This window comes from Lepisosteus oculatus, chromosome 14, assembly GCF_040954835.1.
Source record: "Lepisosteus oculatus isolate fLepOcu1 chromosome 14, fLepOcu1.hap2, whole genome shotgun sequence".
Taxonomy (NCBI): domain Eukaryota; kingdom Metazoa; phylum Chordata; class Actinopteri; order Semionotiformes; family Lepisosteidae; genus Lepisosteus; species Lepisosteus oculatus.
The window spans coordinates 33,013,779-33,035,706 of NC_090709.1; the positions used below are offsets into that span (position 1 = coordinate 33,013,779).

At 45.0% G+C, this 21,928-nt stretch overlaps 1 protein-coding gene and 1 long non-coding RNA gene across 2 annotated transcripts; one reads left to right on the forward strand and one right to left on the reverse strand.

The window, feature by feature from the left end:
• Positions 1-196: 196 nt before the first annotated feature.
• On the forward strand, positions 197-14,097 carry LOC138242351 (class I histocompatibility antigen, F10 alpha chain-like). The gene is made up of 7 exons (XM_069197846.1): positions 197-883; positions 9,869-10,104; positions 10,282-10,482; positions 11,741-12,019; positions 12,135-12,244; positions 12,531-12,586; positions 13,634-14,097. The coding sequence occupies exons 2-6, from the start codon at positions 9,963-9,965 to the stop codon at positions 12,543-12,545; spliced, it is 747 nt and encodes a 248-aa protein (XP_069053947.1). The 5' UTR covers positions 197-883; positions 9,869-9,962; the 3' UTR covers positions 12,546-12,586; positions 13,634-14,097.
• On the reverse strand, positions 14,076-17,104 carry LOC138242388 (uncharacterized). Its single transcript, XR_011191542.1, has 2 exons — positions 16,388-17,104; positions 14,076-14,357 (listed from the first exon to the last, which is right to left on the reverse strand). It is a non-coding gene; the product is annotated as an uncharacterized lncRNA (long non-coding RNA).
• Positions 17,105-21,928: the final 4,824 nt, after the last annotated feature.

The window sequence follows — 21,928 nt, forward strand, 5'->3', positions numbered from 1 at the left end:
TCCTGTAGTCATCCGCTGCAGGGCACTGAGACTCTCAGCCCATCTGCAAGTACAATCTGACCACAGGGACAGCCAGGCAGGGACAGAAGCACTTTCTCTTCATGGATCTAAATGCGATCAACATAGTGGAGTGCTGGGTGCTGGTTTCAAAACCACACCCCTTTTTAAGCCACATCCTTTACAAAGGACACACCCCCTGCATCTCCAGGAAGAGAGCTCAGACAAAAAGTTCAATTTCACCTCTGCTGAAACAGCTCTCTAGTTCCTTGTGGTATTTGTGCTGAATGACAAAATGGCAACAGCAGGTGATTTCCTGGATCAAGACCAGTTCAGCTGCTCTGTGTGTCTGGATTTGCTGAAGGATCCAGTGGCTCTTCCCTGTGGGCACAGCTACTGTATGGGCTGTATTAAGGCACACTGGGATCTGGATGATCACACTGGCGTCTACAGATGCCCCCAGTGCAGAGAGACCTTCACTCCAAGACCTGTTCTGCGAAGGAACACCATGCTGGCTGAACTGATGGAGAAACTGAAGCAGACAGGGCTCAGTGCTCCTCCTCCTGCTCACAGTCCTGCTGGCCCTGGAGATGTGCTGTGTGCTGTCTGCAGTGGGAGTCAAGAGAGAGCTGTGAAATCCTGCCTGATGTGTCTGGCCTCTTACTGCCAGACTCACCTCCAACCTCACCATGAAGTTGCCCGTTTGAAGAGACACACGATGGTTAATGCTACTGGACATCTGGATGAACTTGTATGCCTGAATCACGACAAACCCCTGGAGTTCTATTGTCGTACTGATCAAAAATTTGTCTGTTATTTGTGCACAATGGATGAACACAGAGGTCATGATAGTGTCTCTCCTGCAGCAGGAAGGACTGAGAAACAGGTGAGGACTTTTTTTTTACTGAGGGCTTTCAGGTACAGGGGAAACAGGGGTGTTAGGAGTGTGTGATGATAAGGTATGTGTGAGTTGATCTTTACACACCATGTGTTTTGGAGATTTTAAAAAAACAGGTTTTCACTGTAATAGTTCATAGAGGAACAAGGAAGTATTTCTCAGTTTCAGAGTCCATAGAATACTAGCAGTACAGCAGTGACTGACTGCTTTGTAGACACGCCTCACCTGCTCATTATTCTTTTGGAATGAATGGAATGCAACACACCTGGTTCAGCTCTGTACTCCTGTGAACTCCTGTTCATTCAGCTCTGTACTCACCCCTAACTCCCATTCATTTACTGAACTGTCCAGTTAACACAGCAGTTACAGAGCTCTGTTCTCACCTTTCACTCCTACTGTATAAATGCACTAGAAATTAAGTGACACAAATGGATGAAGACACATCATCACACGATGTAGAATCAACATTCTTATTCATTTACATGTTGTTTTTATCATTAATTATCTACATTAGTAACAGAGATGACTAGAAGGTTAATATATACTGTATTTCCAGATACTGTTTAACAATTAGGGAATGTCTGTACAACTCTCAACTATGTCATATCGTTTTGTTTTGTCCAAAGTTATCTAGGTGTTTCTTAGCTCAATCCATGTCCACAGAGATCTGAAATTCTTACACAGACAGACTCATCACAATAACCTCTGACTGGAACAACTAGGGCAGCTCTTCATGAATTCCTTATGGTCTAAAGTCACAGATTAGTAGATCAGTGCTCTGCCAGTTATTCAGATTATTGTGTCACTGAAGAGATTAATGGACGGCAAATTTCATCCTCATCTCTTTGGAACCTGGACAGTGAGTGATCTGGGGTTAGTATCCACAGGTTGGTGTGAGGACAAACTGTTCTGTCCTGCTAGGATTCCTGTTGCCTTCATATGCCAAAAACTGGGCTCTGATTGCCACATCCTAAATAGCAGAACAGACAGAGGAAGATGAACCACCTGGAATGTCTCAGCTGCTGTTCCGATGGGCAAAGGCTGTTAGGAATTAGGAATGAGAGCGTGAAACAATGGGTTTGGGACTGTAATGGGGTTAGCGAGGGTGAGGGCAAGTGCAGGATGTGACAGTATCGGTGCCCTGACCTGACAGGAATTACTTTCTGGGTGTCTGTGTGGCGAAGAAGCCCCTATGATGCAGCAACACTGGGACAGTGCCTCCTGAACATCTGCTCCATCCAGGAGTCCTGAACCTGGGGGTCAGTTCCACCACCTCTGCAGCATCAGTTCAGAGCTGCAGACTCAGTTTCCAGTCTTATTTTCACATCCTGCCCAGTCAGTAAGACCTGTGAGGAGGACATTGTGTTGTAAACTTATCTATAAATGTTGGTATGGGTGATAAATAAATTGATTAATTTGTTGTAACTGACATGGTGGATTGAGATTTATTGAGCTTTAGGGCTCAATCGAATTGTAACGCTACAGTCCAGAAACCACTGCTCCAGTCTGGGCTGTGTCATATTGTAACCCTACAGTCCAGAGATCACTGGTCCATTCTGGATGGTGTAAGTTTGTAATCCTACAGTATAGAGACTGCTGGTCCAGTAAAGGCTGTGTTGTATTATGAGCTTATAGTGCAAAGATCACTGGTTCATTGTTCATTAACATCACACATAAAAAACATAATATTAATATATTATTAACTGATTTGTGTGTAACCAGGACTGTTTTAATGTAACTGAATTGGGCCATTCATTCTCTAATTCATCTGGTCTGTGGGTGAAATGGAGCAGATTTTTAATGTCTAGCAAACTGCAGAGAACTGTGTTAACCTTTACATGTTAAAAGAACACAAAGCGATCTCCTAATAGCTTCTGATTCTGGTTCTCTTTCCATACTCATCCTTCTTGATCTCAGTGCTGCCTTTGACACTGTTGACCATAACATCTTGCTTTCTCGTCTCGAGACTGTGTTTGGAGTCTCTGACACTGCCCTCAAATGGTTTAAGTCTTACCTCACTGATCGCTGTCACTTTGTCTCTCTCAATGGGTACAGGTCTGAAATTGGTCTTGTCAAGTCTGGTGTCCCTCAGGGCTCAATACTGGGCCCCTTGCTCTTCAGCACTTACATGTTCCCACTTGGTCAGCTTTTAAGATCACATGGCCTCAGCTTTCATTTTTACGCTGACGATACTCAAATATACATCCATACCAAACCCGACACTGATGTGGCTGTCTCTATTCTATCTAATTGCATCTCTGACATAAAAATTTGGATGACTCAAAACTTCCTTCATCTTAACTGTGACAAGACTGAAGTCATGCTTATTGGAACCCCCCATCAACTTCGTAAAGCCAGTCCTGTAACCCTGTCTGTAGATGGCTCTGTACTTGAGCTCCAATCAAAATTGAAAAACCTTGGGGTTATATTCGATTCTGGCTTAACATTCGACCCACATGTACAGCATACTGTCAAAACATCTTTTTTTCACCTTAGAAATATCGCAAGACTACGCCCTATGCTATCATTAACTGTGGCTGAAAAGCTGATCAACATATTTGTATTCTCTCGAATTGACTACTGCAATGCTCTGCTCCCTGGGGTATCTAAATCTACTCTGAACAAGCTGCAGTATGTCCAAAATTCAGCAGCCAGAATCCTGACCAGATCTAGTGCAAGTGTTCACATTACTCCTATCCTGGAGTCCTTGCACTGGCTTCCGGTCAAATTCCGCGTAGACTTTAAAATCCTCATGCTCACCTACAAGGCTTTACATGGCTTGGCACCTCAATACCTGTCTGAACTTTTATCGCCCTACTCCCCACCTCGCAACCTCCGCTCTTCAAATTCTGCCCTTCTTACTGTCCCCCAAGCCCGTCTACATTGTATGGGCGACAGGGCCTTCTCCTGCTATGCCCCCAAGCTCTGGAACTCCTTGCCCAAGGATATTAGAGAGTCACCTTCTCTAAACTCCTTCAAATCCAGACTCAAAACCCTCCTTTTCAGAAAAGCCTTTACTTAACTGGTTCCATTCTTCACCCCTCTGCTCTTCTTAATACCATCTTTCATGGTCTCCTCTATTGTTATTGTTGTATTGTTGTAATTATAATTGTGTCCTGTCTTGTGAAATTTTCTTATTTATTGTTGTAGTCTTCTTATTTATTGTTATTGTCATCCTGTAAAGCGCTTTGAGAAGCCACCTTTAAAGGCGCTATATAAAATAAAGTTTATTATTATTATTATTATATTAAAGGTACTCACGTTCAGCATATTCACAATGCTTATTTAAAAAAATGGGAGTAAAATATGTCAAAATGCCACAATTATTTCAATTCAGTTATTATTTGGAAAGTAACAAAACAAATACCTCATTCACAAATTCACATCCAGAACTCAATGGCAACATTGCACATTTCAACCTTCTCCTTGAGTCTTTCAATAATTGCATTATGGGTCCGTTAATCCTGCTTTGACCTAAAGTCAAAATTAATTCTACATTTCCAGTGTTATGTCATTTGTGTCACCATCCTATTGCTTTCACTCTGCACACAAATTCAGCAGTAATTGTTGGAATCCATGCTGATATGATATGCTCCCAAAATTGGCAAACAACTGAAAAGGAAATGTTAGCAAGCATCTGTACAGAAAGTAGTGACTGACAGTAGTAAGAATGTAAATAGAGTACATACAGTATGAATTAATGAAGGAAGTCAAGAAGCCTCTATTACAGAGCATGTTGTATCTTGCTTTATAAGGATCTTCCTTGACTGAAATTTGGGGCATTGCGAAACCTGCAAATATACATCAGAGCATTTTTAACAAATAAATATATTTCATGAAGACAATTTCAATTAAACATGAGACAAAATCAATTTCAACAAATTATAAAACCTGCCAATTTTTCAAAATCCCAAGACATTCCAGGCCAGTAGTATTTGTCAATATTCTGATTATACAGTTATGCTTTTGAGAAAACGATGCAAATCGTTTCTATCAAACCAGCTAAATTCTAACTTGTAGTTTCCGGTAACGATTTTATTGTTCTCTTCGGTGTGGAGCCAGCAGTCAAACATTTATTGCTTCACCTTCTCGAATACTGTGCTAACATCCCCGTATGTGTAAAAATCAGACCAAAATGCACATTTTGATTTAAAAAAATGGAAATCTAATTAATACACCTTGAAGACGATAATTTCCGCTAGCAAAAAAAAAATCTGTCTCTGCGGCGCAATAGGTTCGCCCGCGCTCGTCGGTTAACTGAAAGGTTGTGGTTTGAGCCCACCCAGGGATGTGATTTTTTTTTAAATATAGTGTAATAATTCCATATGATAATTGCTTACATTCACCTATGCCAATACTCATCGTTACCCCTCATGTGGAGTCCATTTATGATTCTCCTAGAAACAAATAAAAAGTCCAGAACCAGGAAAGTAATCCAGGAAGTCAACAATTGAACAGAAACCAATAACAAAGTCAAGAAAAATGCCAGTCTAAAACCAGGTAAGGAATGCAGGGAGAAAAACAAAACACCAAGAGCATGGCACAACAAACATGTAGATCGGGTACAGACATCTGCTTAGTCTGTGGGTCTGCTGTGCAGCTGGAGTAGCAAAGGGAGATTGCAGTGCCCTCTGGTGGCGACATGATGGAACCATAACATTTAAGGGCATAATGAACGTCATCTTTGAAAGAATAAACGTCCAACCTGTAGAAGTATCAGGAATATTCAAGGAAAAGGGGAAACATAAAAGTAGAAATAATCTGAACATTTTGGCAAATAGAAAGAATTGTTAGTGTTTTTATTAGTTTTTATTAGTTCACAGTATTTGGTAAGGGACTTGATGTTGAGATAATAGCTGTGATGTTTGGGAAGGCAAGAACATATTGACCTGAATAATATTGACTCCTCAGTTATCAGTGAGGAGGAGAGCAGAGTAATGAAGCCAATTCATAGAGGGGGATTATTAGGAGGCCATGATTGGTAAGGGCCAATGGGAAATTTTGCCAGGACTCTATGTCACGATTATTAGTTCCCCCTCCTTAAGGGTGCTCCAGCCCTATCACTCAAGACTTTATTCTCTGCACCTGCTCCCTATTCCCAGCCCACCTTAAAAGCCAGGCGCTGACGCTCTTCGGGGCTCTGGATCTGATTTCCATATCGTGCGAGTCCGGGACCTGGAAGCGCCTGGTCCCGTTAAGGTTTTAACCTCTGTTCCCGTTCCCGTTCCCCATCCGCCGGTTCCGACCCGGCCTTCGTGGTTTTTAACTTGTTCTGATGGATCTTCTGGTTTTGGACTTACCCTTGTGTTTTGGATACTCCCTAAGGACTACTCTCTCGGATTGTTCGCCTCGGCCACACCTCCCCCGTGCACCAGCGCACCATGGACACGCCCCCCTGTCTTCTGCCCCGTATTCCTGCATGACGTTTCCCTAGTGTTTCCCCACTCCGTCGGATTGTGTCATCCGCATAGGGTCCGGAAAGAACTGTTCGTTACACTCCAGGGTTATACCCTTACTCTTTTCGAGAAATGTCCTGGGATTTTTTATGACCACAGAGAGTCAGGACCTCGGTTTAACGTCTCACTGTCACTATACTTGGGCATTAGGACCCACATGGACTGCAGGGTGAGCACCCCCTGTTGGCCCCACTAACACCTCTTCCAGCAGCAACCTTTTCCCAGGTACCCAGGCTCACAACTGCTTCAGTGGGTTGCCAGTGTGAGTAGCAGCATTGTTTATATTACAGGCGCCAAAAAGAAAAAGCATGAGGTGGAAGATGAGTGTGTGGGGCAGTGTGGATTGTCTCTGTCCTATCCAGATTAGGAATGAATGTGAAGAATAAAATATAATATTTTACTCTGTGATGGTTGTGGTCTTGGTGGAACAAGCACTTTCCTGTACTAGATATCTTACTCACAAAACCTGATGTATCTTTCTGTTTCTTTCTGGTAATGTTGCTCCAGTAATGGAACTTTTAGGCTAGATATATGATGTAGGATGTCGGAGGTGATATGTTAGCAGTCAAGAAGAACCTGTTGTGGTAATAGCTCTGTACAGACTGGTAATTGGCTGACAGACCTGGGACATGATAATATACAGGAATTCAGGCAGAGAGTCTTTCTCTATTTTAACAGAGCAGTGATTTGCTATTGTGAAGACTGAGTCTGTCCAGAGACTATTATATCCATTGAGACAGTAAAGCTCTTCGGTATCAGATGACTGTTCGACTAACAACGCTATAAAAACAATGCAGTATCGACCATGAAGATGTCTCAACAGCCGAAATGTTGTTTCTCTTTCTCTCCCGTTCATTTGCGGGATCAACATGCTGTAAACGAGTCACATGTTCACGGTGCTCCGGGATTTCTGTACGTCGGCTTGTTCAATGTGCTTTCCCCCGGTTGCCATGACGACAGGAGTCCAGCAGCCACGGAGCCCGTGAATCGTGTTTGCAGTGACACCGCGCTCTCGCGTTTGATAAAGTTATTTTAGACACTTCCCACCCTTTTCTGAATACAACAAATACGCAAACAAATACACAATTAAAATTAGGAAAAGCCACTGACAGGACAAACCGTGATAAGTAAAACATACTGATCACAGAACACGTACAGTAACTAAAAGGCTAAAACCGACGCGAGACCGTGTTTACCCTACTCGGGTAAATTACATTCACTGACTAAAACACAGCGAGTTCGGGGTTCCCAGTCCTGGTCCCTGGGTCGCCTGGCTCTAGGTTAGCTGTGTCCCAGGCTGATGGTTCAAGCTGTCTGTTTCACAGGCGACAGGTGCGTCCGTGTGAACCTGCGCCCAGGTGTGTCGCCTGCTGTCACTCAGAGCTGTCTGTCCCGCGCGCACAGGTCAGAAATAACCCCACCAAGGCGTTTTAGTGCTTTATCAACAAACTGTAATAACTTTTATTGTATACAGTATCTTTCCTGGGGCCTCTCATGATATCAGTTTGTATATAATTTCCCTATGTCGTTTTTTTTTTACCAGTAAAAACAGTATCTGCGATACACACAAGCAAATACACGGGCTTTCTGAGCACCGCCAACGTGTAAAATGAGTCTGACAGGTTACTGAAATCGAAAGTACTTGAGTGTTATGAAACACTGGCGTCCTCACCTGCACAATCACCTTCGCTTTGGTGTTTTAAGGGCTCTTTTTCTTTTTTAAGAGCTCGAATCAAACAGAGCAGGGGCATGATGATGCTGTTCGCGGCTCTGGTGGTTTTGGGTCTTCCAGGTCGCTGGAGGTGAGTCCTGCTGGTGCTTTTCCAGATGCACGAGTACTAAACTCGTGATAAAGGCTCGCTTTTTTATGTTTATGTATGGCTAAAGCTATACTTTAATCATTATTTTATTGTCGTCACTTAGTTTGCATCTGTACATTTCGGTTACAGCCTTGGGGGTCATTAATTATGATAATTATGATACGCTTTCCGTGAACAACAACAAAAACATAATTTCCTCTTCACGTCTCAATTCCATAGATTTAACGTACAAACAGGCCTGTTGTCATAAATGAGTGATTTCTAGCAATTTGTGTCTTGCCAGACTCACCTAGCTGGGTAATTTCATAAAGGTCCAAGGAAAGTGTGCTCATATTTGGAGCAAAAGTGTCTACAGCGTTGGAAATTGACAGACCTGAAAAGCTGGGAGAGGCAGTGACAAAAAGGCTTTATTTATATACATGAACTGATTTATGTTAAATCAGCTGATTTGGAATGAAAAAAAAATGCAAACAAACCATCTCTCCAGGACCACTGTTAATATAATATTATATTATATTATATAATACATTATATTATGTATTATATTATACATAATATAATGTATTATATTACATATAATACTGAATACACACCTGAAGAAGGCTCCACGGCCAAAACGTTGTGTTCTCTTTCTTCTTTTTTTCAGCATGGAATAAACCTATTACTTGTTCCTTTGCAATATAATATAATGTTGAGTGTGTCTGTATTAACCTCTCTTAATGCAGTGTAATGTCCAGTCAGTGTGTCTGTATGAACCCCTCTCTCTCAGGTCAGTGTTAATGTACTGGAGTGTCCAGTCAGTGTGTCTGTATGAACCCCTCTCTCTCTCAGTGCAGTGTTCATGTACTGGAGTGTCCAGTCAGTGTGTCTGTATTAACCCCCCTCTCTCTCAGTGCAGTGTTCATGTACTGGAGTGTCCAGTCAGTGTGTCTGTATGAACCCCTCTCTCTCTCAGTGCAGTGTTCATGTACTGGAGTGTCCAGTCAGTGTGTGTGTATGAACCCCTCTCTCTCTCAGTGCAGTGTTCATGTACTGGAGTGTCCAGTCAGTGTGTCTGTATGAACCCCTCTCTCTCTCAGTGCAGTGTTCATGTCCTGGAGTGTCCAGTCAGTGTGTCTGTATGAACCCCTCTCTCTCTCAGTGCAGTGTTCATGTCCTGGAGTGTCCAGTCAGTGTGTCTGTATGAACCCCTCTCTCTCTCAGTGCAGTGTTCATGTCCTGGAGTGTCCAGTCAGTGTGTCTGTATGAACCCCTCTCTCTCTCAGTGCAGTGTTCATGTCCTGGAGTGTCCAGTCAGTGTGTCTGTATTAACCCCTCTCTCTCAGTGCAATGTTCATGTACTGGAGTGTTCAGTCAGTGTGTGTGTATTAACCCCTCTCTCTCAGTGCAGTGTTAATATACTGGAGTGTCCAGTCAGTGTGTCTGTATGAACCCCTCTCTCTCAGTGCAGTTTTCATGTCCTGGAGTGTCCAGTCAGTGTGTCTGTATGAACCCCTCTCTCTCTCAGTGCAGTGTTTATGTCCTGGAGTGTCCAGTCAGTGTGTCTGTATTAACCCCTCTCTCTCAGTGCAGTGTTAATGTACTGGAGTGTCCAGTCAGTGTGTCTGTATTAACCCCTCTCTCTCAGTGCAGTGTTAATGTACTGGAGTGTACATACTGTGCAGTAAGTATTAACATACTATTTCTTTTTTTTCCAGAGAGACATATTTTGGTAGACTCATATATGGTTGAACTTGGTTCGGAACAGAATGGGAATTCCAGGGCTTAGTCTCTCTGGATGGGGAGCCCTTGATGGAGTACAGCAGTGGAATGAAGCGAGTCATGTTCAAGCAGGACTGGCTGAAGCAGGTCGCAGTAGGTTCTGCAAACCAATGCATTCTGGAGGAGCTTTTCTTCTTTGAAATGATGAAAGAGCTAAAAAACGTAACTGGTGGTGAGAGGAAAAACCTAATATTTTGTCACAAATATGTGATATTTTGTCCTCACATGTATAGAACTCTTTGTTGACACATAATGTTGATTGCCTGTGAATTGTGTATGTTATTTCTCTGGTGGTCTCTCAGGTGTTGAATAGAGATAACAGTGAAGCTCATTCTTGTCCATCTCTCAGGGGTTCATGTCCTGCAGAGGTTTGTGGGTTGCTCAAAGGATGAGAAAGGAAGGGTGGAATCATTCGACTGGATTGGGTACGATGGGGAGGACATGCTCGAGTTCGACAGCTTCAACACCCAGTGGGTGAATCTCTCTCCAATCCACCAGTCTCTCAAGATGCACATGGACCGCTACCTGAAGTTTAGGGGACATCACTCAGGTGAGTGTGTGAAAGGAAATTGTGCCAAAATATGGGCCAGGACTTAGGTGTGCATAAATGTGCCAGTAGCCACATCACCCTGTAACTCACAACTAACAATCCCCTGAAGCTCAGCAGGCATGAGCCTGGCCAGTACCTGGATAGGAGACCTCCTGGTAAAGTTAAGGTTGCTGCTGGAAGAGGTGTTAGGGGGGACAGTAGGAGATGCTGACTCTATGGTCTGGGTGGGCCCTAATGCCCCAATATAGTGATGATTGTGAAAAGGCACTGTCCTTCAGATGACATGTAAAACCAAGGTCCTGACACTCTTTTGTCATACAAAATCCCAGGGCATCTCTTGAAAAGAGTAGGGGTGTTACCCTGGTTTCCTGGTCAAAAAATGTCCCATTGGCCTTTATCCATCATGGCCTCCTAAAACTCCACATTTATGAACTGGCTTCATCACTCTGTTCTCCTCCCCACTGACAGCTGGTGTGAGGGGAGTGTTCTGGCACACTACGGCTGACTTTGCATTGTCCAGGTGGGGGCTACACTTTGGTGGTGGTGTGGAGGGGAGTCCCCATTACTTGTAAAGTGCTATGAGTGGAGTATCCAGAAAAGTGCGACATAAGCGTAATTATAGAGGGAGTGTGCTTTGGGTCTAGAGTTTTAAGGAGCCTCTACCCTCTTGACCCTGTCTGTTTAAAATGTAGTTTCCTCTATGCAGGAAGAGAACTATAAGTCCCAAGATACCTTGGGGGGAAACAGCCTGCTCATTTTTGTTCTGAGCTGTGAGGAATTATCCGTCTTCTCTCTGGCTCCAAAGGTGGTGGCTTTTGTTTGAAGAGAACCTGAGAGACAGTCTAGCTTTTGGTGATGGTTTATTTTAGACTCTAGAGAGGACAAAGTGAGTAATACTGAAGAAGTTGCTCATATTATTCCTCCTAAAAATAGGGAGCTGTGTTTTTATTTTTGGTTGGTTTTACATATGGTTTTGTAAAGCTCTCAAGGCTGATGTACTTTACTGACCCTTCTCTGGTAATACAATGTTAAGATCCTTGTTGGTTGTGACCCAGCGAACTCTGAAATTATTCCAGAATAAACAGATAAGAAGCATGTTTGTGTTCAGTCAGTGTGTCTATATTAAAACCTCTCTTTAAGTGTAGTTGTAATGTACTGGAGTGTCCAGTCAAAGTCTGTATTAACCCCCTCTCTCTCAGTGCAGTGTTAATGTACTGGAGTGTCCAGGCAGTGGGTCTCATTAATCCATGTCTTTCAGTCTTTCCTCAGGTGTTTGTCTCTGCCAAGCAAACGGGATTCTTTCAGACTCTCTATCTCTCCTGTCTGGTCACTGGTTTCTACCCTGGAGACATAGTGGTCAGTCTGTCCAGGAATGGAGAGAACGAGACAGAGGAGGTGCAGTCTAGTGGGATCAGACCCAACGGTGACGCCACCTTCCAGCTGAGGAAGACTGTGGAGATCAGAGCCAGTGAGAGAGAGGAGTACAGATGTACTGTTATTCACCGTAGCTCCAAATACAATGTTACATTGACATGGGGTACGTCACTGGAACTCTTCAGATTATATTGTACTAATTCTGCACTGAAGCTCTCCAGTCTCCTGTGCTATAGACATTGACACACTGTATAACTCTGTGCTGTGTGTGTTGTCAGGTGGATCCGAGTCCCAAGATCCCAGAGTTGCCATCAGTGTAGCTGCAACTGCAGTTTGCTTGGTACTGCAACAGGAGCGGTTTGCATTCTTCTCTGGAAGAGGAAGATGGGTAAGAGTTCATTGCCAGTTTACACATAGCAAGTACTGCACTGTCACTTCACATTACAGTATCTGTCACTCATACTGTCAGTGCTGTCTCTCTGTATTCTGGATGTGTAGTTCAGTATTATAGAATGGTCTAGGGTCACACATGAGAAGTGCCTCTCTGTATGACAGTGATATTGGACTGTATTAATATAGTACACAAATATGAATTTAGAGATTCAAAGTTACAAAACTCCTGGTGACTGTGTTGTCTGCAGACTAAATAACATGACTTACTGCTTCATTCCCAGGTAGAGAGATGCTGAGTAAAAAAGTCTCAGTCCCCCAGTGGACAGTGGAGACTCAGGTGAGACTCTGCTGAAAGGGGGAGGGTGATGGGAAGGGTCTGTGGGAGCGGTGATGGCCAGTGTGTGTCTGTATTTGTTGGTGGTCAGGAGCAGGTGGCTGTGGGAGCAGTGATGGCCAGTGTGTCTGTTGTTGTTGTTTGTCAGTAGTCAGTGTCTGTGGGATCGGTGATGGCCAGTGTGTGTGTTGTTGTTGTTGGTCAATAGTCAGTGGCTGTGGGAGCAGTGATGGTCAGTGTGTCTGGTGTTGTTGTTCGGTAGTCAGAGTGTGTAAGCAGTGATGGCCAGTGTGTGTCTGTTATTGTTCAGGAGTCAGTCTGTGTGGGAGCGGTGATTGCCGGTGTGTCTGTTGTTGTTGGTCAGTAGTTGTGGCTGTGGGAGCGGTGATGGCCGGTGTGTCTGTTGTTGTTGTTCAGTAGTCGATGGCTGTGGGAGCAGTGATGGTCAGTGTGTCTGTTGTTGTTGTTTGTCAGTAGCCTGTGGCTGTGGGAGCGGTGATGGTCAGTGTGTCTGTTGTTGTTGGTCAGTAGTTGTGGCTGTGGGAGCGGTGATGGCCGGTGTGTCTGTTGTTGTTGTTCAGTAGTCTGTGGCTGTGGGAGCAGTGATGGTCAATGTGTCTGTTGTTGTTGTTGGTCAGTAGTCAGTGTCTGTGGGAGTGGTGATGGTCAGTGTGTCTGTTGTTGTTGTTGGTCAGTAGTCGGTGGCTGTGGGAGCAGTTATGGTCAGTGTGTCTGTTGTTATTGTTGTTGGCAGTGGTCAGGAGTCTGTGGCTATGGGAGCAGTGATGGCCAGTGTGTCTGTTGTTGTTGTTGGTCAGTAGTCAGTCTCTGTGGGATTGGTGATGGCCAATGTGTCTGTTCTTGTTGTTGGTGGTCAGTAGTCGTTGGCTGTGGGAGCAGTGATGGTCAGTGTGTCTGATGTTGATGTTGTTGGTCAGTAGTCAGTGTCTGTGGGAGTGGTGATGGTCAGTGTGTCTGTTGTTGTTGTTGGTCAGGAGTCGGTGGCTGTGGGATTGGTGATGGCCAGTGTGTCTGTTTTTGGTCTTTCAGGTGTTTCTTCACACATCAGTTCGGAGGGGAGTACCAGTTCCTGTGTGACAGATAGAGGAGCTTGCGATCACGCTGAAGAATTTGACCCCATGCTGCAACCTAAAAGCCAGAAGCTAAACAGTGATGTTGAGACAAAGCAAATAAGGAGGTTTAGAAGAAGAAGGTTTATATGTTGAGGAAATTAATTATGCACCTGCTTTCAGCCTAACCTGAAGCCCAATGTGAAAGACAGGAAGTGCATATTGGGATCACTTCCTGTATTACTCTTGATAGTTTACGGATGCTGCTCATTCCAGCTTTCACTCATATCTTGGTTTAACTTAGCAACCTCCAGTTTAAACCAAAACCAGCTTTGAAAAAGGACGACACTAAGGGTAGTGAAACCTCTTTCCTGCACTATAGCATCTTAACATTAAAGTCTTATAAAGAACAAATAAACATCTTCCATGTACAGATATTAATTTTTAATGAGTGGATTGAGTAGGATGCTGTTTAAAAAAGATTTAGCATGTTTTCCCAAGCCTGTGGCCTGCGCTGTAGCTCAGAAAGGCACAGATTATCTCCTCCATAGCCTAAACTCAACATGCAGCCTCCCATCCTCCCTCAGTCAAGGAGCTTAAAATTGAAAGAACTTGTTTTCCACTGGCTGATGTCCGAGTTGAGCAAGGTGCGCTCTGTAAAAGTGACATTCCCATTTGAGTCAATGAGGATCACGGTGTTAGTCCTGCAAAACAGAGGAAAGGAAAAATAGTAATATAACTTAATTATATTAATTAAATCACATTAAATGCACCAAATGCACATTAAATGCACCAAGAAGAGAATCTGAGAACTAAATGCATGTTTCTCAGCTCTCAAAAGCCTTTCTAGTCTGTCTGTTTGAGAATTTTGCAGGAATATGTTTTGAAACTTTTATTGTAATACTTTTTCTAACCAAGGTCTTCAATAAAATAAATCAGACTTTAATATTTGAGGCTTGCAAGCAATGCTACATGTTAATGACTGAGTAATGGTTTACTAGATGCTTCTCTACTTGCACTATGAACCTCAGGAGTGAAGACTTGATTTAAAGTGTTTGCTGTCGAAAGGGAACAGTTTAAAGTGAAGAGTGAACAGGGTGCACAGTGTTTTGTTTGATATGGCAGGTTGGTGATGGGAGAGAGGTGGAGGTGGGGCTGGACAGGAGATGTCAGAATGGCGGGAAGTTTGGGTGAGGCTGTGCAAGTACTGAGTGCCCTGTAAACAGATATCTGAGATAGCTACTGTTGTGGAATTTTATCAAAGAAGAGCCAGGAGAGGTGTTCTCATTCACTCAGTAAGGTCTTTATTCATATTTGCAATATGGGAAAAAGCAATCACTGAGAAGTGAAGGCTGATTCAAAAGCAAGCAAGGAGAACCCCTTGTTTTATATCCTTTTTTAAGCTGACGCAACACTTTAAGGACAGGCGAAGCAGTAATTTTCCATTCCTTATAGGTTTCTGCTTCAAGCAAAGAAGAGCAGTTAATAAAATAGTTTATCATACTCCCTTCTTCAAGCAACAGAGATAAACATTATTAAAACATCCAGTGCCCTTGATGAGTTTGGTGCTATCACACTTTGTTCTAAGTATCTAGCTCTCTGTCCCTAAACAACATTTTTAGGATAAAACACTTTTTCTCAGTAACCTTCCATTACACTACAGCATGCAACTGGGAGAGAGTCACTGTGCCAGGGCTCTGGGATTTAATACAGGTCTCAATCACATTTTACCAGGTGAGAGAGTCATTGTCTCAAGGTGAAACTGTCTTCGAGGGTAGTTGCATCCAAAATACAATGGAAACTATCACATTTAAGCTTTTTTTTTGGATCGAGAAGACGATCATGGTGAGACTCAAAATATACCTGTGTTTTCTTCTTTCGAGAATGAGTGGATTATTGAGGTGCAAAAGTATTGGTTCCGAATAAAAAATCCACTCCTGTCACTGTTTATCCTTTGATAGATTCTTCAAATCCTTCCTCTGAACGTTGATATTTAGTGATAATATCATACAAATTGTGGTTTTCTCTTATTCGCCAATTTTATTACAATAACAGCCTATTTTACAATTGTATTGGATGTTACAAAATATTGAATAGCATTTGTCTTTAGATTCACATTAAAATTAAGAAAAATATGCCAAAAGATTATAACAGAACTCTACAGTCCTAACCTAATGACACCGGCGATCTGTCGTTTTTACTTGTCAAGTTCTCTAACAAATCTGCGCTGTATTTTTAAAATATCTTAGCTGAGGAGTATAAATGAATTCTTCCGCCACCCACTCAATGAATATTTGCATTAAACTATGACCTATGTTGTCCATGATGATAAATTCTGTACAACAAGACAGAAAGAAAGGCACCACTGTGAGTGGAGTTTCACTTCATGACATCATAAGTAGGCAGTGAGTCAATAGAGGGGGAGTCATCCCACTGTTATCCTTATCCATGATCAAGAGTCTCACCCCCTGCTTTACGCTGCACCTAGTGATGATCTGTAGACAGTGTGTCTTCCACCTCACCCACCTCCTGAGGCAATAATCTTGAATAAACAGAGGGCTGGAGACCCAGCCCGGCTCCTGTCTCTCTCCCCTTGGAGCTGGGAGATTTTCTCAGAACCATGTTGAGGTGAAATGGGAGTGGGATGACGCAGGTGTCTTGGAGAGGTGAGTCGCCCCAGCCCCTGTGTACCTCAGTGTGATTCAAGCAAGGGGGAGGGGTTTAAGGTACTTACCAATCCCGCGTATGCACCCTCTGATTCAAAGTCAGGCAGGACTTCATTGTACAGCGCCGGGCAGTCCAGCTGGATAGATGATATCATGTTCTGAGCCCAGGTCCGCACCCGTATCTGTTACGATCCCTGCCTCCCGGCAACGGAGGAGGCAGAAGTAGGCGTAGCCCCTATCCATCAGTTCACCTATAAGTTTTCCCATTCACCACCACACCCCCGTCTCATCCTACTTAAACACCTGTCCTTCCCTACCTCGTTGCTCAGTATTGGTTTTCCCTTTCGAGCTTCCTGGTTGCGTTACTTCTACTCTGTGTTCGTCTTGGCTTTCGGTTTGCGGTTTTTCCCTTTGGACTTCGGCTTTTCGGATCTCAGCTTGGATTGGTTACTTTCGCTCTGTTTTGGATCACTGGCTACCCCTGGATTCTCGGATTGCTCTACGGACTACGACTTCGGATCTCGCTTCGGCTTCGGTATTCGTTCCCTTTCGGATATCTGGCTTCCCCTGGACTCTCGGCTCGTTCCTACGATTACGGTTTGCTTTCGGATTACGACTTGGTTTTGTTCGCTCCTGCAAGTGGGTTCACTCACTGGTTCGGTCCCTATTACCGTAACAGAATACTGAGCCATTTAACATGGACCCAGCGGAGCAAGAGGAGATTCGCTCGGCTTTGGATCAGCACGGACAAGCCTTACTCCAGCTCCAGGCTTCTGTCCAACAGATCTCTGCGCACCTGTCTGCAATGCCTCCCATCGGCAATCGAGGAAGCAACGCTGGAGCTGCCGCTTCGGCTCCGCCTCCGCCAGCTCCTACACCTGCCCCTCGACCTCTTCCACTAACTCCACCTGACAGGTTTGACGGCAACCCTACGAAATGTCGGGGCTTCTTAGCACAGTGTGCGCTGGTTCTCAGGCTTCACCCGGAGACTTTTTTTTCTCCTCAGGACAAGATCGCCTTCATAGTTTCACGGCTAACCGGCCGCGCTTTGGAATGGGCTACTGCTCTGCTTGATCGCGGGGCTCCTGAAATTCAGGATTATGATTTTTTTTAGGAAAATTTAAGGGGGTTTTTTGTCGTCCCATAGTTGGCCAAGACTCTGCCTTCCGCCTCTCCTCCATCCACCAAGGCCGCCGGTCTGTACATGATTATGCTATAGATTTTCAAGTAGCAGCAGCAGAGACTCACTGGGACGATGATGATGACCTTTGTGGTCGAAGTGGATGCTTCTGGCCATGGTGTAGGTGCTGTTTTCTCCCAACGTCATGGAGAAAAACAGATTCTTCATCCCTGTGCCTTCTTCTCTAAGAAGCTATCCCCTGCCCAAATGAACTACGACGTCGGTAACCGTGAGCTCTTGGCCATTAAGCTGGCATTGGAGGAAGGGAGGCACTGGTTAGAGGGTGCTCATCACCCTTTTTTAATTTACACTGATCATAAAAACCTGGAGTATCTGCAGTCGGCCAAACGTCTTTGTCCTCGCCAGGCTAGGTGGTCCCTTTTTTTTTCCAGATTTAATTTCTTGATCACCTACACTCCAGGTTCCAAGAACATCAAGGCAGACGCCCTTTCACGGATCCACGACCCCCCTGAGGCCGAATTGATTCCAGAACCCATCATCCCGTCTGGTAAGTTCCTGGCAGCGGTAAGATGGGACATTGAGGTAATTGGTAGGGCAGACGGTACCTCCTCAGTGCCCTCAGGACAAGTTATTTGTCTCTAATTCCGTCAGATCGGCAGTTTTACAATGGGGACACGACTCCCGCTTCGCCGGACACCCTGGATTCCACCGTACCTTGGATTTCATCTCCAGAGACTTCTGGTGGCCAACTATGGCCAAGGATGTCAAGGAATATGTCCAGGCCTGCTCTATCTGCTTCCAAATGAAGTCTTCCCGGATGAGGGCAGCAGGCCATCTTCAACCCTTACCCATCCCGGACCGTCCTTGGACCCACCTCTCAGTAGATTTTATTACTGACCTTCCACCCAGCCATGGACACACGACTATTATGGTGGTGGTAGACCGTTTTTCCAAATCTGCCCATTTTATTCCCCTACCATCTTTACCTACAGCTCGAGAACTAGCAGAATTGTTTGTACAACATATCTTCCGACTGCATGGCATCCCTAAGGATATCGTTTCTGATAGGGGCCCTCAGTTTGTCTCCCGATTTTGGAGGGCCTTCTGTAAGTCACTAGGCGCCTCAGTCTCACTTACCTCAGCTTATCACCCTCAGGTCAACGGTCAGACAGAACGAATGAATCAGGACCTGCTGACCTATTTACGGACTTATATCTCCTCTACCCATGATAATTGTGTGTCCTTGCTCCCATGGGCAGAGTATGCACACAATTCTTTGTATACCACATCTACTGGCATGTCTCCCTATAAGTGTGCTTTAGGTTATCAGCCTCCTCTTATCCCTGACTCCCATCCCAACACAGAGGTACCTTCGGTTCAGGACTACATCTCTAACCTGAAGACCTTCTGGAGGAAGGCCAAAGCCACCCTTCTTCGCACCTCAGCTCAGCAGAAGAGGGTGACTGATCGGCGCCGTCGTATCCCACCCAGACTTCGACGTGGTCAGTTTGTTTGGTTATCTACTCGTAACTTTCCTCTTAAGCAACCTTCTGGCAAGCTTGCTCCCAGGTACATTGGTCCTTTTCGTGTCCTCGCCCAGATCACCCCTGTAACTTACCGACTGGCCTTGCCTCCTACCCTTTGGATCCACCCTACTTTCCATGTTTCCCTCCTTAAACCCTTTCACAGATCCACCCTGTCTAAACCGCAAAAAAAAACCCACCGCCTCGAGTAATTGATGGACTCCCTGCTTACACGGTCAATAAAATCCTGGATTCCCGATGGTCTCGTGGATCCCTACAATATCTCGTCGATTGGGAAGGCTACGGTCTGGAGGAGCGCTCGTGGGTCTCGGAGAAGGATATTCTGGACCCCAACCTCATCCAAGACTTCCACCTTAACTTCCCGGATCGTCCCGTTAGGGCGTCAGGAGCCGCCCGTAGAGGGGGGGGTAATGTTACGATCCCTGCCTCCCGGCAACGGAGGAGGCAGAAGTAGGCGTAGCCCCTATCCATCAGTTCACCTATCAGTTTTTCCTATTCACCACCACACCCCCGTCTCATCCTACTTAAACACCTGTCCTTCCCTACCTCGTTGCTCAGTATTGGTTTTCCCTTTCCAGCTTCCTGGTTGCGCTACTTCTACTCTATGTTCGTCTTAGATTTCGGTTTGTGGTTTTTCCCTTTGGACTTCGGCTTTTCGGATCTCGGCTTGGATTGGTTACTTTCGCTCTGTTTTGGATCACTGGCTACCCCTGGATTCTCGGATTGCTCTACGGACTACGACTTCGGATCTCGCTTCGGCTTCGGTACTCGTTCCCTTTCGGATATCTGGCTTCCCCTGGACTCTCGGCTCGTTCCTACGATTACGGTTTGCTTTCGGATTACGACTTGGTTTTGTTCGCTCCTGCAAGTGGGTTCACTCACTGGTTCGGTCCCTATTACCGAAACCATAACAGTATCTCCTCCTCCTGGAGCAGCCCCTCCAGCTCGACCTGCAGGCCCTCCCTGAGCCGCCACAGGGCCGCTGGGGTCAGGCCCGGGTGAGCGGGTGTACCAGGGGGTGGGTGAGGGGGTGTGTGAGGGGGCGAGCAATGGGGTATGTGGGCTGCCAAGGAGGAGGTCCATGCCCTGTCCTTCTGCAGATCCCTCTCCGGGCCCTTAGGGTAGTTCCACAGCTGGGTCTCGGTCTCCTGCCTGGTGATTGGCTGGCTAGCCTGAGGGGACAGGGACACAGAGAGGGCATGAGGAGAACAGAGAGAAAACTGAGAGGGTCTTCTCCAGGAGGACCAGGCCCTACCCCTGGTCTCCCAGCAATCACAGTCATCATCATTGCAGCTGAAACCAAACTTTCGATAGATGTCACAGACATATCAGGCTCACAGACTTGCAGCTCTCGGCTGCCTGGGGTGAGACGCAGGGGGAGTCTGCTCCCTCTTCCTCTAACAGTCCTATCAGATGACAGTGGCAGACCTGATCCAACCCCACTTTCCCTTTCACACACAGCCACACACAGGCATGACTGTGTCACCATCATCACCACCTCCACCATCACAATCTCCACTATCTTCCATTACCATCATCATCACTTCCACCATCACAACCCCTACGATCTTCATCACCATCATCATCACCCCCACCATTACAATCTCCACTATCTTTGTCACCATCATCTTCATCACATTTCTAATAAATGATCTACACCATCTTCATTACCATATCCTTCTTCATCATTACAATCATCATGCCCACCATCATCATCAACACCTTTCCATCAACATCATTATCATAACCACCTTCATTATCTACACTATCATCTGCATCATCCTGAGCAGAACACATTGGTTGTCTTACAATGGAAGAATCTTTGCTCAGCGCCTCAGTATTAGACGACCCTCTATTGCCTTTCAGGGTCACGTCCGTCTCTGTCGAGACCTGTCAACAAGTTGACTGCTTTAGTCTCACCAGCAGAAGCCAACCAAGTTTGTGTCTCAGTACAGGTTTATTCTTAGTCTAACAGAATAAATACTTTGGGAAGAGCATTTAATAATGAGAGCAGGAGGCACTTCTTTACATAAAGGAGGGTGGGGGTGTGAAACAAGCTGTCTAGTCATGTTGTTGAAGCCGATACCCTGGCTTGTCTCAAGAGAGAGCTGGATGAGACCCTACAGTCAGGACAGGAGGCACTGCTGTACATAGAGGGTGGTGGGTGTGTGGAACAAGCTATCCAACCATGTTGTTGAACCCAATACTCACGTTCCTGTGAGATCTGCCCCAGGTCTCGGTGTGACGCCCTTCTCTCTGCTCGGCCATTCCTCTCTCAACTTGAGGGAGTTTCTCCCGGCGGCACTGGGGAGGAGAAAACAGTTACCAGACAGACAAACACACTGTCATCATCATCATGGGCCAAGATGACCCTACATGACAGTGACGTGTCATCCTCGATTCAGAAGCAGTGTCCAGCCCTCGTCTATACTGCTTCATGATCCCCAACATCCCTGCCGAGACCTCTTGATGGGCCAGTTCTGGTAGACCATGGGTCTCAAGCCTAATCAAAATCCCTGGAGGGCCAGGTGCATCTCCAGGCTTTCTTTCCAAAAGGGGCTAGCCAATTAAACAATTAAGCTAATTATTTTTATAAGAAGATGTGGAAATAATGTGTTTAATAATATATTTTGATGTCTCTCACTGTTGAAGACTCAAAATATTCAAGGCACAGTTGGATATTTAAGGTCTGAATAAAGGTACAGTATTAGAATATTTTTTGTTTCATTCAAAAATTAAATCAACATTGTAACCAAGACCTCTGGGCAGGAAACCAGATGATACACAGGACCCTCTAGGAATGGAGTTTGAGACATGCTCACCCTCTCTCACACACAACCTCACACACACTCACCCTCTCACTACTACTACTACTACTACTACTACTACTACTACTACTACTACTACTACTACTACTACTAATA

Excerpts from the sequence above, each read along its gene's own strand:
- LOC138242351 (XM_069197846.1), top strand. The coding sequence starts at position 9,963 with ATGGAGTACAGCAGTGGAATGAAGCGAGTCATGTTCAAGCAGGACTGG. Across the intron at positions 10,105-10,281 it reads GCTAAAAAACGTAACTGGTG|GGGTTCATGTCCTGCAGAGG; the intron begins GTGAGAGGAAAA and ends TCCATCTCTCAG. Across the intron at positions 12,020-12,134 it reads CAATGTTACATTGACATGGG|GTGGATCCGAGTCCCAAGAT; the intron begins GTACGTCACTGG and ends GTGTGTTGTCAG.